Raw genomic sequence first — 14,575 nt, forward strand, 5'->3', positions numbered from 1 at the left:
TTTCATTCGTCCTCCCTACTCTTATCGTCATTTAGCCCGCGCTTTCTCACAAAAGCGTGAAATCATCAGACGACACATCGAAAATGTATTTCAAAAGTGACACGACTCAAAAAAGTATATTTTTCAGGTGAAACAAAGAGCTACTTATGAGTTTAGTCACGTATAAACTGGCAGAATTTTCGTAGAACGTTCATAATAAATAAACCTTAATATTTATAAACATTCAATCAACATTAACGTCAAGAAGGCTAATAAATTATCCTAAATATATTATTAAATTATGAAATGTTGTTATCAGAAAATATAGTAGACTAAAGGATTCAGTGTGAAAAACGTATTCACCTTGATAAACAAATATTATTGACAAAAAGAATAAAATTATCCAACAAATGTTATCTTCCTCAAATCCTTCGAAGGTCCCTATAGCACAAAGACGTCTTAAAAACGTCTTAAAGACATCCAGTAAAGTCCCAAAAATATTCAAAAGATATCTTTGAAACGCCCGAAGTTACAAATCAATATGTCTTTAGAACGTCTTAAACACATTAATAACACGTCTTAAAGAAGTCCAAAATGCGTCTACAAGACGTTCAGACAAAAAATAGATATTTTTAAGACGTCATATCATGTGCTATCTAGAGAATAGTTACTCGTTACTCGCAATAAACGATTCCATCTATAATTATCCAAATAATTCATAGTTTATTTTCCACAAGTTCTTCGAGCAGATTCTGCAACTTCGAAATACGACAAACAAAATTTGCAGATACGCTGGATAGAATACAGTCATAATTAAAAAGTCACGTTTCCCGAGTTCTGTCACTTCTGAAACACATTTACAGCATGATTGAGCGCGAAACGAGTATGATCGATAGACGAAATCGTGCATGGCACGAGCTCGATGAATCGTTCGACGCGCGACGTCCACCGCCGCTACGCCGACGCTTCTCCGCTGCTCGCGGCGTGTGCGTCGCGTCGGCGTCCGTCCAATACCGAAGTGAAAAGTGACACTAGTCACCAGCCTCTTGAAGCGAGTGGTGACGCCCCGCGGCAGGTCAGCCTCTCGGCTTCGCGCCGCCAACTTAAGTAGTAGTTATGTTTACGCTGCGCTCGTGATCGAGCGCCTATCTTTCGCGTTTCGCGATGCCGCGGTGATCGTGCGCCTTTGGTCGCGACCGTAACGCGTTCCGCGAAGGAAATTCGTTAGACAATAACTCCTCGCATATGCTACACTTGCACAGCAAGCGATGACTCGATTCGACCCGACAATTACCACTCGATACACATTTTCTCGCGAAACAAAGTGAACACATCTACGCACTACGATTTGTGATCCAATAACTAGGTGGAACTTAACAATCGATGCCTACTTGGATGGATAAAAGTGCACAGTGAAACCGCCGCCAGAGGATAAAGTGGAATTTAACTTCGCGAAGTGATAAGTCCCAGAGAATTGCCACCAACTTCGACTCTTCTGTGTTAGAAAAGTTCCGTTTGATTTGAAATTGCGTCGAGTTTGAGCAACTCGTGGAACGCTCGCGAGTGTGCAGAGTGCAGTTTAAAATGCATCATCGATCGGTGGATTCAGTGCGCCGCGGAAGATTATTGTGAAAGAGAGAAAGGAACATCTGGCGTAGCAAAGGTGCTAAAGAGCTGGTTACCGCAACAGACTTCGCGCCGGACGTTCTCGAACATGCACTCCTACACAAGCTGCAGCGTTTGCACCGCGAGGAATCTCTCAGAAGCCCGCGTCTCTTTAAACGGGATTTGAGACTCACTCGGCGTGAACGCGCCGTTGGATGCAGCGTTTCGTTATTTCAAGAGTCGAGATCGATCGAGGGGCTGTCGATCGGCGAACTGGGATTACGCTCCTCGAGAGCGTAAATGTCGACTATGGGAGTTATCGTATATGTATCAAGTAGGTAATCCTTAATCACCCAAAATCGAGCGTCACTGGAATCTCTCTAGTGTTTGTATAACAAATATAATAGCAAGATTATAGGGAAGGAAGGACTTTTCTGTCATTCATTCTTGGGTCAGACGAGAGCGATAGAAAACGAGTGTTAGAACTTAAGTAATCCTTAAGAGAGAGAGTTAATTAGTAACCCTGTTTCACGCGTATTTTCATGGAGACCTGTTTGCTTTTCGACGTAGCGCGCTCAGCTGACTCCAGCCAATAGAGGCGAACCGTTAAAAATGCAGTGACTCGCCGTTTTCATGGACAAATCGTCTCGTGTCTGTTGACCCTGACTCGCGCGACCAGCAATCCAGAAAAAGCACAAACGCCGTACGAGATTCGTTATTAACTTCATTACGAAACAATGCGCACGACAGGACTTGGGTATTCATCCGTGTACTTACATACGTGATTCACAATGTTGTAGAGTGTGCACGTCACGTGTTTGATATGCCATCGACCTACATGCACTCGGGGGATTAACTCTGTAACCAGCATCGAAACTGCCGAACTCTCGGGTTGCTGGTCGGTGCTCGATTTAAGCGTAACGGGGCGCGTCGTTTCGCCATGCGTCGCTCGAATAAGAATTAACGTTACGTAATGCCGCTTGATCCTTTGATTCGATTGAAAATGTATATTCGAAAGTTCCACAAAGATAGCTTTATCAGCGATGGTAGGAGTGGAAATTGCTGAGTCACGACAATTCGACGATTCTCCGTATATGCGTCCGCTTACGTGTTCTTCTCTCTTTTTCGCTGCCCCCCCCTCTCTAGCCATGCTCATTAAACATTATCTCGTTGTACGCGCGCGTTTTAGAGTGTCGAAGAAGAAATGTTATCTGAATGGTAGTAGAAATTATTTGGGAACGTGAAATGTTTGATATGATTTAGTGAAATTGGTAGATTGTTTCGGTTGTAAAGCCAACTTAGGAAGAGGACTTTATTTTAGTGATAAGGACGGAGATACTGTTTTAAAATGGCTCTTTGATTTAAGGAAGTGTCTCAGTCTTGATGTGTGGAAGCTTGAGTTTAATGACATTTGCTGTTTTTTGTGTTCGATGGGAATGATATTGGTGAAAGGAAATTGAGGGCTCTTGCGTGGCTTGAGTTATACAATCGAAGAATATTTGTGTAACTGAAAATAAATATTGTGGGGATCGATAGAAAATAGACGTGCGATTGTCAATTGTAAATTAATTACTTTACTTTGTGTTGTTCTCAAAGACGAAAAAATATTTGTTATTTTTTAAATAACTTAATGATCCTAATTGCATAACGAATCAGTTCAGAAGAAAATCAATTATTTCTTTAAATAAATTATCATATAAGAATTTGAAGATTATTTTTATTTTAACATAATTTATCATATGAATCATTAATCTTAAAATAATAGTAGCAAATAAATATCTATAAAAATGAATCTTAAAATTGTTCTTAATAAAATACAAATTGACAAATACTAATCCTTTTATTTTGCAATAAAACATTTCTATTGTTCTGAATAAATTACTCGTAAAATAATTTAGTATTCAAGTATCTCATCGAGTAATTAACTTGTAGGTTCATTTATCACGGCAGTAAAAGAGAATAATCTTTCAACTGAAGCTGATAATAGAAGAGTATTGTAGTAAAGGTTTTTATTGCTCTGAATAATTAGCTTGTAGAACAATTTGGTATTCAAATATTTCATAGAGTAAGTTGATTTGTAGGTTCATTTATCATAGAACCTCTATTTAAGTTGTCTTTGTACAGTAGATTTCGAAGCAGAAACTCTATGCATGGTACAAAATTCTTACCTGCCTTGTGAACTCATACAACGCATTTGATGCCACATTAAAATTTAATTACATGGAGGAAGACACTTAAACACCAGAAAATAACATACATTGTTACTTAAATAATATTAGCAACACTAAAAAACAAAGACAGATAAAGCAGAAACTTCCTTTTATTAAACTATTACGTACAAATTCACTTTGGTAATAACCATGACTATAGGTATTATTTTATAACACCGTAACTATTCGTCGTTAGTGACATACCAATACAATTACGAATAATCGAGCAAAAATTTCCTATTGCTTCATAAGAATTTTAAATCGCTGTTATCTCCTCGCAAAGAATTCCATGACTTTTTTGTAGCTAAATTAAACAACTTATCTTACACTATATTTTACAGAAACAAGGAAATAGAACATACTCTAAATCGGTAATTGTACAAAGTAAAACTGGGAATTAATAGTTGCTAATGCACATAGTCATCGTCGTGCTGAGAAATAAAAAATTTGCAAGGAAGTATCTGTATTTCCTTTCGTAAAATTAGTTTGATAAGAACGAAGGTAACTTGACACCAGTCACGTACAATTCTGAGGCAGCTGAGTATGCTGAATGATTCTAAGAACTGTGGTGCCACTACGCCAGTGCATCCTAATCTGCTTCAGAGTCATCGTGCCCCCGATCATTTTTATTCGTGTCGACTTTTATTAGTCTCTTTCTTCATCTACATAGTGTTCAGCATATAAGGTCCCATGTAAGTGTTGCTATTCAATTTTTGGAGTCTTCTAGAAAGTTGTGGAAAGGAAAAGATAAGAATGACACTATCAGTTTGTATAATTTCCATAATGCCGAATCTCTGTTTTTCTCTCTTTTTAAATGTGTGAATGTTTCTCTTAAGTTTTATTAATGAAACTTTTGATTTAATTTTTTGTTTTAATTTTATAATCGAATTGCAAATTTATTTACAGCCAGTATTTAAATTTCGACTCATTGACTCGTTTTTATCATTCCAATTGTATTTGTTACTATTATAAACTGAATAATGGGCAAATTTTATCATGCATTGATGTGAATAAAATTATATCTGAAATAATCGTACATTTATTCATCAGGACGTTTTTATCTCTGTTAATAGAAGAGGTCCAATTTATTGAAATGAATTCTTCTTCTATATTTGTTAGAATTTAGTCTTAAATATAGTTACGATATGTACAAAGCAGTGCTGCTCGAAAGAAAGAATTAATTATCGGCAAAGTATTCATTTTATTCTGTAAGAATATTTATTGAATTAGATCTGCATTCAAATACAACTCATTCTAGTGTTCAATTCTGCTCCTGTTTCTAAAACAAGTTTTTAAAGTGGACTTAAAAAAGAAGAACTGGTGATTTTGTAGCGACATTTGCATGAAATATTTTGCATACATTTACGAATAACATATTTAGTACATGATTAATGTTCTGCTTAATTTAAATTTGTTTCCGTTTCGACGAATACCAATATCATAATTTACTGCATTATATTATATCTTGCAAATATATTTAATATTTAAAGTTTATGTATTCATTGCATTGAAAAAAATGTTTTTCTTCTCCAATGAATAGATGATAATCAATAAATTTATACAGGAAGTAGCAACACCTTCAATTAAATTATGTGCGTGGAGTGAATGGTATTTATACTTTTATACACGCAACAATAGTTTCTTTATGTGTTTACGTAACACGTCACAATTTATTGGTTTTATCTTGAATAATCGGTGAATTTTAAACTATAATTAACAGACTTGATCAACAGTAATTCGATTTATAGAATGGGAGAACCTTGAGTCTATCTATGCCTTAAAATATACCTATGTACAATATTCCAATTATTTTAACCCTATTTGTTAATACAATTAATGACGTTTCAATTTTCAGTTCTGTTTAATCGAGTTTTGTTAAATATCCTGTTTTTGGTCTCAATTTTATCTATAAAATATATTGAACATATTTATACTGTAGAAAATATGAATTAACTAAAATTTTCATGAAATATTTGATAAAAAAAGAGTGTAATGGTTTTACAATTAATTATTATACATATATTTGTCAGATTTATAAGCAATAATCATATTCGAAACTCTCAATGTCTTGTTCTATACTTGTAATTATATAATTATCAACTTACTCACATGTGCAGACATTATCTTTTATTCAAAATAGAAATTTATAAATATCCAAGGCAAGAATACAAATACTCATTAAATATAATATACGCAAATCATTAAATTTTTTACTTAAAGTTAATAATCAACAATTATTACTATATTTTTCATCTCAATATAGATAATACATTAAATTAAAACAACTTATTATAGTTACTTGAATTTTGTGTTTAAAATAGTCGATTTTACTTTACATAGTCTAAGAAACAATTTCGCACATTTGGTCAATAATGTGCATATCTACTTGTTTTCTTAAGATCAAATGCTGATTTTTCCACTGTCAGAAGTATTCCTATTTTTAATCACTGTACTGTAATAACAGCAGTAATAATATCGAATTATTTGCCTCTGATTTACAGGTATATATACCATGCGCATGCTGGACAATGGTAACAACAACGCTTCTGGACCAACGGGAGCAGCGGCCTTGTCAGGAGTTCAGACAGCTGGCGGGACGACCTCTTCGGCAACAGGCGTTACGACACTTCCGGGTGTAACAGACGAAAGGATGGATGCATCCAGCGATAGTGCGGTCAGCAGCATGGGCAGCGAACGAGTACCATCCCTTTCAGACGGAGAATGGATGGAGACTGGATCCAATTCCAGCCACACGCAGGCCGATTCCCATTATGCTATGGACTATGCTAGGTGATTACATTGTTCCAAAGCGTTCAGATCATTTCGGTAACACGTTGTTAGCTATTCTATTGCGTTCGTGCAATAACATTTTGTTGATTGCTTTAGAAGGAATCCCATTAATTAACGAAGTAAAGACTTCAATAGAAGGAAAATATACGTAGGATAATGGATCTCTTAGTGTTAACTCTTAGTCGGTTCGAAGCGGAGTCACTGCAACTCTATTATAAAAAGTGATGTAATGCACGGAAACTACACACTATCTCAGTTCATCAGTTTGTATAAGTTGTATCTTTTACTGCTGTTAGTTAAACTGTTTTGCAGTGGCGCGTGGGTAACAAATTTGATGTTAAGTGAGTGGGATCATGATGACTCCACTGTACAGCTAAGAGTTATTAATAAGAGTCTTTATATTCAAAATTTTATTTTCAATTAAATGGGTGAGCTGAAATACAGTATCTACAAGTTCGAAAATCACATTTCGAGATATTTGATAGTTCTATGTATTTTACATATCTAGACCCTAGAGTCAAAATGTATTAAGTCCAGTTGTTCTCTGGCTTTGGCTTTAGGGTTCAGATATAGTTTTGAAATTAGCTAATTTTGGTCTTGTACCGTTTTTCAACTCACCGATTTAATTCCAAGCTGACAAAACAATTTGTCAGAGATAAAATAATCATTCAAGTGATAAAGTTATTAAATAAAAAATTAATTTGAGAATTTACAGAGGTATATTTCTCTGAAACAATAGTTTTTACTTACAAGTTACCCTTAGTCTTTAGAATACTGTATATGTATTCATTTTTAGTTGATCATTGAATCTTTTCCATGATGTTACTAATCGGTTATTATGTGTATGGTAACACTTATCGTATTATGTTCTTTTTTAGCAAATATCGCATGTCGTACGACTGCAGCTATTCCGTTTCCGGGAGAAACGCTGGCTCTCCCAGATGTCAGACAGAACGTACTATGCCTCCAGTCGCCCAGAAGAAGCATCAAATGTTTGCAAAACGATATTTCCAGGAACAGGGGACAGGTTAATATATGAACTATTTAATAAACAAAGACAATTACGCATACTTTTTCGAATAGAATTTAATAAATTGCATATGTGTTTCACTGTAGGTTCACCACTGGGAACCACAGCACACCCAACTACTCCGATGAAATATGACTACGAATCGCACACAGTTGGTGCTGGAGCACCGGGAAACGCCTATTCAGGGCCAATCGAGGGTGCAGCTGGACCACAGCCTGAAATGAAATATAGTTGCAGTGTAGATTTCAATCGTCATCAGTCAAGTAAGGCTTAAAATATTTTTGCAAGCATGCATACTGTAACCACTTGAACAATCACTTAGATATTATTACTCGTTTGAAGTATGGCACGAATCTATATTCTATAATTCTATAGTAATATATAAAAATTAATATTTAGGTATGTAGCTTTCACGTAGAGCTGAAATTTTGTTTTTGAAAAATTGAGAAAATGTGAAAGTTGTAACTTCAATGATACTATTTAGGCTTAGCGTTAACTTTTTATCTTGTAGCTATCAGTTAGTGTACTTCAAACTAATAATGAAAAAATTGAGCACATTAGATAACATCTGTTTTGTTATTTTCAGGTCGTTCTGCTATAGAACATGTTCACCATAATCATACATATCATCTACCTGCAGAAAGTTCTGGATCTCTTCAGCGTCCAATATCTCGTGATAAGAAAGGTAACTTTTCAAGAGCTAAAAACAGTGATTTTGTTCTTTATTTCCATGTTTATACTGTCACTATTGTATGTATAAAATCAATTTTTATTAATTTAGTATTATTTTATTGACTTTTCAGTGCGTAAAAGCGAAGGCGAGGAGCATCTAACCAGAGACGAGAAGAGAGCGAGGGCGTTGAACGTTCCCATTCCAGTGAACGATATTATTAATCTTCCTATGGACGAATTTAACGAACGTCTTAGTAAATACGATCTCAGTGAAGCTCAATTATCTCTGATACGTGACATCAGAAGACGAGGCAAGAATAAAGTTGCCGCTCAAAATTGTCGTAAGCGTAAACTAGATCAAATTATTAGCCTTGCTGATGAAGTGAAAGAGATGAGAGACCGTAAAATGAGACTTATCCGTGAGCACGAGTTCATGCTTCTCGAGAGGCAACGTGTGAAAGACAAATTTAGTCAACTTTATCGTCATGTGTTCCAAGTAAGTGTTCTGTTAATGTTATGTTCAATATAGTTAGTACTTTGTTAAGTGGCTGATTAAGGCCAGTTTCAGAGCTGTAAATGTCATCATAGTCACCTCTCTTTTTACAATTTTGTTATTTGTAGAATTTTACAAGTATAATAAGTTTGTTCTTACCTTTGTCATATTTTGATACTACTAATGATACTATTGATAATACTATTTATTAACAACTATTTATTACAATCATCTTTAACCACAACTCAAATTCTATAAGTTAACCTCGAAAATGTGTGAACACATTGCTGGTAACGAGCTACGAGGTCATAGCGAATAAAAATTATACCTTAATAGCTTTTAGATACGTGAAGTCATCTATAGTTCAGAGATATTCTTAAGTAATGGTAACAGGAAGTTGATCACGTGTTAAGAAGTAGCAATAACGAAGAGGGGAATAGTAGCCTTGGATATGTCTACAAACTTGATTCTTGGAATAATATATACATATAACATAGATAAACCAGTGGAAACTGTAATAAATTTCCATGGACAAGTTTGTTTTTAAATCTATTGATAAGTTTATCTATCTCTTTAATTAACATAAAATGAACGTAAAAGAAACAGATCAAAAATAGAATAACAATGTAGCTAGATGGATATGGTAAAATTTGCCCCTCAGTGGTTCCTGTTAGCCAGTTATTTTTATACCAAGTACAATATTTTATACTGAATTAAAATATTACTCAATTCTTACCCATTGTATGTAGTAAATAATTTTTTACGTAAACTACGGATTTTTATGCATTTATGGAACATTTCAGTATGCAAAAAACGATATCTAAAATATCCGAAGTTACAGATACTTGATAATATTCGTAAAATGAAATAAATTTTTAATTAGGTTCTACCTGTCTAGTTGTGTCAATAAAAATAGGAATTTGCATAAATATCAGCAGTCTACTTATGTGATACATGAAATTAATCGACAGAAAATAATTGTACGGTTCAATTTATAGTCATTGCGGGATCCAGATGGCAACCAATATCATCCGTATGAATACAGTCTTCAACAGTCTGCTGATGGAAATGTGTTGCTAGTGCCAAGAAATCAAACGAATCCTCATCAGCGTCCCACGACAATGGAACCGAAGACGAAACCCAATCCAGAACACAAAGAATGAACTTGTTAGGGAATCGTGTTATAAAATGTACTACCCTATACGTAGGTTGAACGCACTCGCAGCGTTATGAAAATGATTACGGTGCTGAGAACGAAAGTCGCTTACGATTATAAAATACAATAATGTAAAAATAGCACATGTCGAGATAAGCTTGTTGCTTAACGTTCGATACACCTTACATCATCCTTGAATAAACAACGAAACTTTTCAGAGCTGTTTCAGAAACTCACATTGAGTTTTTCTTCACGACTGGCAAATAATCACCAAACGTAGAAACATTGTACATATGATAATATAAAGTGGCGAAATAAAGTAAGAAAATAAGAAAAAATAGAGAACGCTTTTAAGACCTGTATTGTGTATAAACGAAAATGTTTCTATTTATTCTTTCAATCAATTATGCGGTTGCAAACCTTCTTTTGCGAAAGAAAAAATCGTATTATAAAACATATAAAAATAATTGATTTGCTTTCACTTTACTGTTCCTTTCCTTCAGGATATATCGATTCTATTCATTTTTATATGTACATGTATGTTTTTTTACGTACAGTGATTATGCATAGAATGATTATACAAATTATCTAATAATTAAACAGGTTCCCTTTCTAAGAAAGAAGTTTAACATATTTAATATGTATGACTTAATTGATATATGTGTAACTTGACTTTGATGTAAATTGCTGGTAATTAGGAAAAAACAGTTATTTAATAACTCATTCATCGAATAAAATTATTTCCTTGAATATATGAATTTACGAAGTTTTATGTGAGTCCGCACATTTGGCTCAAAGTAAAAAGATTATCGTCATTACTATATGATGGTTAAATAAACATCTTTTTTGTCACTACTAAAATTCATGCAATTGTAAATTATCCACAGTTTGATGACAAAAACGGTAAGAACGTGTACTGTGACGCTACATCTGCATTTAAGGTCGATCTAACATAAAAACAACATTAAGTGACAAAAGGCAAATGTCCGAGATAACTTACCGGCTACAATATATTGTTCGATAAACTGTCTCATGTTTTGTATAATAAATTTCCTCGAAAAATATTAAATTGCAGTCCAATTTAAGTATGTTAAGTAAAGTATTGATAATACACTGTAATATACAACAATGATGTGTAATGAATAACGCGAGTATGTGCATACATTTACTGTGACGTATTGTACTGCGGCAATATTAATAATAGTATTGATCGAAATATGAACAAACATAATAAATACACATATTTTTATAAACTAAGAGACGAATAATGTTCAGGTATTTCACATTTGCCTTTTTATGTATATATTAATGTAGTTAGTATAATTTTCTATAAATATGATATATATATATATATATATAAATGAAAGATATGTATTTATGTATATGCATGTATATATATAAATACATATATAAAGAGTAATAATAAAATATATGTTACAATGTTAAAAAACGAATGAAATGAAAAAACTGTTTATGCCGACAATTTATAATAGTCAAACCTTTATTAATATTTACATACATGATTGTATTTATACTATTGGGTGTAGGCTGTCTTTACATACTGTACTTAGTGGAGATCATATTGTTAAAGATTACTATAAACAGAATAATTTATAATAACTTCGTTCGTGTATTGTACAAACGAACCACATTTATATAAATCTTCAATTTCATCCGACCACATTTTAAGATCTCCCATGTCATTAAATTTCTATATTGTATAAACAAAGCTGAATAAACCTTTGGGGAAAGTACTGCCGTGTACTCTAATATGGTACGTGTAATATTTATTCTCTAAAAAAGAAAAGGAATCTTTATAACAAATATACATTTTTCTCACATCGTTAAAAATTTTACGCATCATTTTACACAAATTTTTAGCAATTACAGTTATAAAAATAGTCAAATACATATCCTAGTATTCATAATGTCGATGTTCTGTATCCAGATTACAACGAAAAGTAAGTTTGCCTTCTGTCTTGTCTGTGTTTTATATTTATACGGTCTTCATCGAGTATTTGAAATTTTGAAATAATTTTACAAGATAAAATAAGATGAAAATCAGGAATAATGAAATTGTATTTGAGTCTTACTTCCTGAGTTATTAATTCTTCCAAAAATGTCTAATGTTCGTGTCTGACTTGGGGCTTATTCTACTGCCAGCGTGCATTAGCTCGATCAGGCACGGCAGTGTCTGACTTGACTTACTCTACTGACAGTGCTGTGCCTGATCTGGCTACTGTACGCCTACAGTAGAATAAGTCTCAAGTCAGACTTACTGTTAATAGATTCTTAATTTTTCTAGTTAGAAGTTAGTTAACTCAAGAATTAGGAACTCATTTTTTTAAATACATATAAAAAATAGAAAAAAAAGGTTCGAATATACTCCGATCCATGGACATTTTACTGACGTCTCCATCTACCGACGACACTAATAAACTAAGATTCTAGAGATTCACTTGCGCTACCTTGCCCTCCAGTACACTGAACATTGTGATTTCATACGTGTCGCAAGTACAAAGGCGTCCTTTTCTTATAAATATATTATAAAGAATCCACGTTTTCATAATAATTATGCAACATTTTTGCTAAAAATTTTTGCACACTAAATTTGTGACTTAATGAGTACTCTGAATGCACAGATTATAAATTAATTAATAAATAAAATAAATTTTATCATTATTTTCTTAGACATGAGTTTAAAGCATCTTTCATCAATGAAAAAGACGATTTTTTGTCCTGAATATTATTTCCAAATAAATTTTAGAATGCTTATAATAAGTCTACATAGTTATACTGTAGATACATAACAAAAAATAATTTATTTTCTTTATTTTAAATTAGTAGAATCAGTACATACGTATTGCCGCTAGATGGCTATAGCATTTCATTATCCATGTTTTGATCAAATAGTGTAATCTTATTTTTTTGAAATAAATAAGCATGTTTTATTGCGTAAGATTCAAATAGTAGAATTGAAATTGGTCTTTGCAACCTTGCCGCAGAATGCTTTCTGCGAAAATGCAACTTTGTTGCAACAATGGTCTAAAACCAACACTACTTTAAGTTCTCTAACTACAACATGGTAGAAAACGCTTTTCCCGAAAACGCAACAAAGTTACATTAGCGTTACAAAGCACGACATTGTTGCAAACGAAATTAGTCTGCGTGGATCCAAGTTCACATTTTCAGCATTGTTGCAACCCCACCATCGCTAAATTATAACAAAGTTCCAACGCTGATTTAGAAGTCAACATTATTGTAAACAAATGTGACCTTATAGGGCTCAAAAATTCATTTTGAGACTCTGTTGGTGCATCACGATGGTTCATTTGTAACTATATCGACCTTTTAAACTTTGTGATCTTAATTTGCAATTTTGTTGAGCTTTCACAGGGAGTGTTTGCAATAGTGTGGTATAGAATAGTATAGAGTAGTGTGAGATAGTGTAGAAGAGTGAGTCAGTTTTGGATAGTATAGAGTAGGCTTGCAAGTAGCAAAGATTCGCACTTCTCACGCATATATCATGAAAATATAGTTCTCATAGGTGACAACGTAGACGAAGAACAAACATAAAAGCAGATGTACTTTACTTGACTGTTTCTGACTTTTGTACTTATACTAATTACAAATATTAAGATAGTAATTGACTTATTTCCTACAGAGGATAATTCTTTTTCCAACCCCGTTTTAGATTCTTTCAATGACCTACAATAAATGATAAAAGACGCGTTTCATAGGTGAAACCATTTGAGTAGGTTCTACATCGTTACATTTGTTCCACCACTCATACGCCTACATATCGAACAACATTCTCCTATGTGCATCTGGAAAAAGTGTAGAAAGTTCGCGTAGATAGTAACAAATCTGTTGAGATCGGTATCCTCTTGTTATGTCTCCTCATATCATCTTAGGAACGATTATCTCAGCGCAGAATGTGCTGCTCTGCAATCAACAATGCATCAAGGAAAGAAACACGTACGTTTTCGATGATGTGAACTAATTGTAAGACACATCAGTAAATTACTGATTCTAGTAATCGTTATTTTAGCCATGTTCTAGGGACTCTTTTTAAGTTCTTGAAAATGAAAATACTTTCGAGAATATATGTTTCGTGACATTGTGGTGCAGAGTGACATATAGCATAGCGAAGTACTCTGTTATTGTACAATAGGTGTTCTACTGACTTTAACTACTCTTTATGACTCAAATTATGCGATAGACCAAAGAAGAAAATGGAGTAATTACTTTTTGTTTCTCTTAACATTATTTATTCTTAGGACTAATCGTTGTACCTAAAATAATAAGAGAATATTAGAATATTTTAGTGAAGTTCTATTGATGTACTTCATCCTTGATCGTTATACTACTATCCTTACGTATAGGATAGAATCATAAAAACCTCGTCCAAAAAAAAAGTGCTTCAACATTTTGACCCATCAGTTGTACCAATGTTAATCATGCGTCACAAGTATTTTTAAATTACCAAAAAAAAACTTATATCATAATCGAATCGGTGGGTTGAAGAACACTACAAGTCCAAAATTAGCCATTTCCAAATAATTTCAAAGCTATATTTGGACTCCAGGACCAAAGTGTATTAAGTCACACGAAAATCAAGTGGACTTAATACACTCTGT

General features: G+C 33.5%; 1 protein-coding gene across 3 annotated transcripts in view; it reads left to right on the forward strand.

The window, feature by feature from the left end:
- Cnc (NFE2 like bZIP transcription factor cap-n-collar) overlaps positions 1-11,705 on the forward strand; it is a 139,143-nt gene extending 127,438 nt beyond the window's left edge. For all 3 annotated transcript variants that reach the window (XM_076389779.1, XM_076389780.1, XM_076389781.1), the window contains exons 8-13: positions 6,296-6,584; positions 7,463-7,611; positions 7,701-7,877; positions 8,201-8,299; positions 8,418-8,782; positions 9,778-11,705. In XM_076389779.1, coding sequence (XP_076245894.1) covers positions 6,296-6,584; positions 7,463-7,611; positions 7,701-7,877; positions 8,201-8,299; positions 8,418-8,782; positions 9,778-9,942 — 1,244 coding nt within the window. In that variant the 3' untranslated portion in view covers positions 9,943-11,705. The remainder of the gene's footprint in view (positions 1-6,295; positions 6,585-7,462; positions 7,612-7,700; positions 7,878-8,200; positions 8,300-8,417; positions 8,783-9,777) is intronic.
- Positions 11,706-14,575: the final 2,870 nt, after the last annotated feature.

The sequence above is a fragment of the Calliopsis andreniformis genome, chromosome 12, assembly GCF_051401765.1.
Source record: "Calliopsis andreniformis isolate RMS-2024a chromosome 12, iyCalAndr_principal, whole genome shotgun sequence".
Lineage (NCBI taxonomy): Eukaryota > Metazoa > Arthropoda > Insecta > Hymenoptera > Andrenidae > Calliopsis > Calliopsis andreniformis.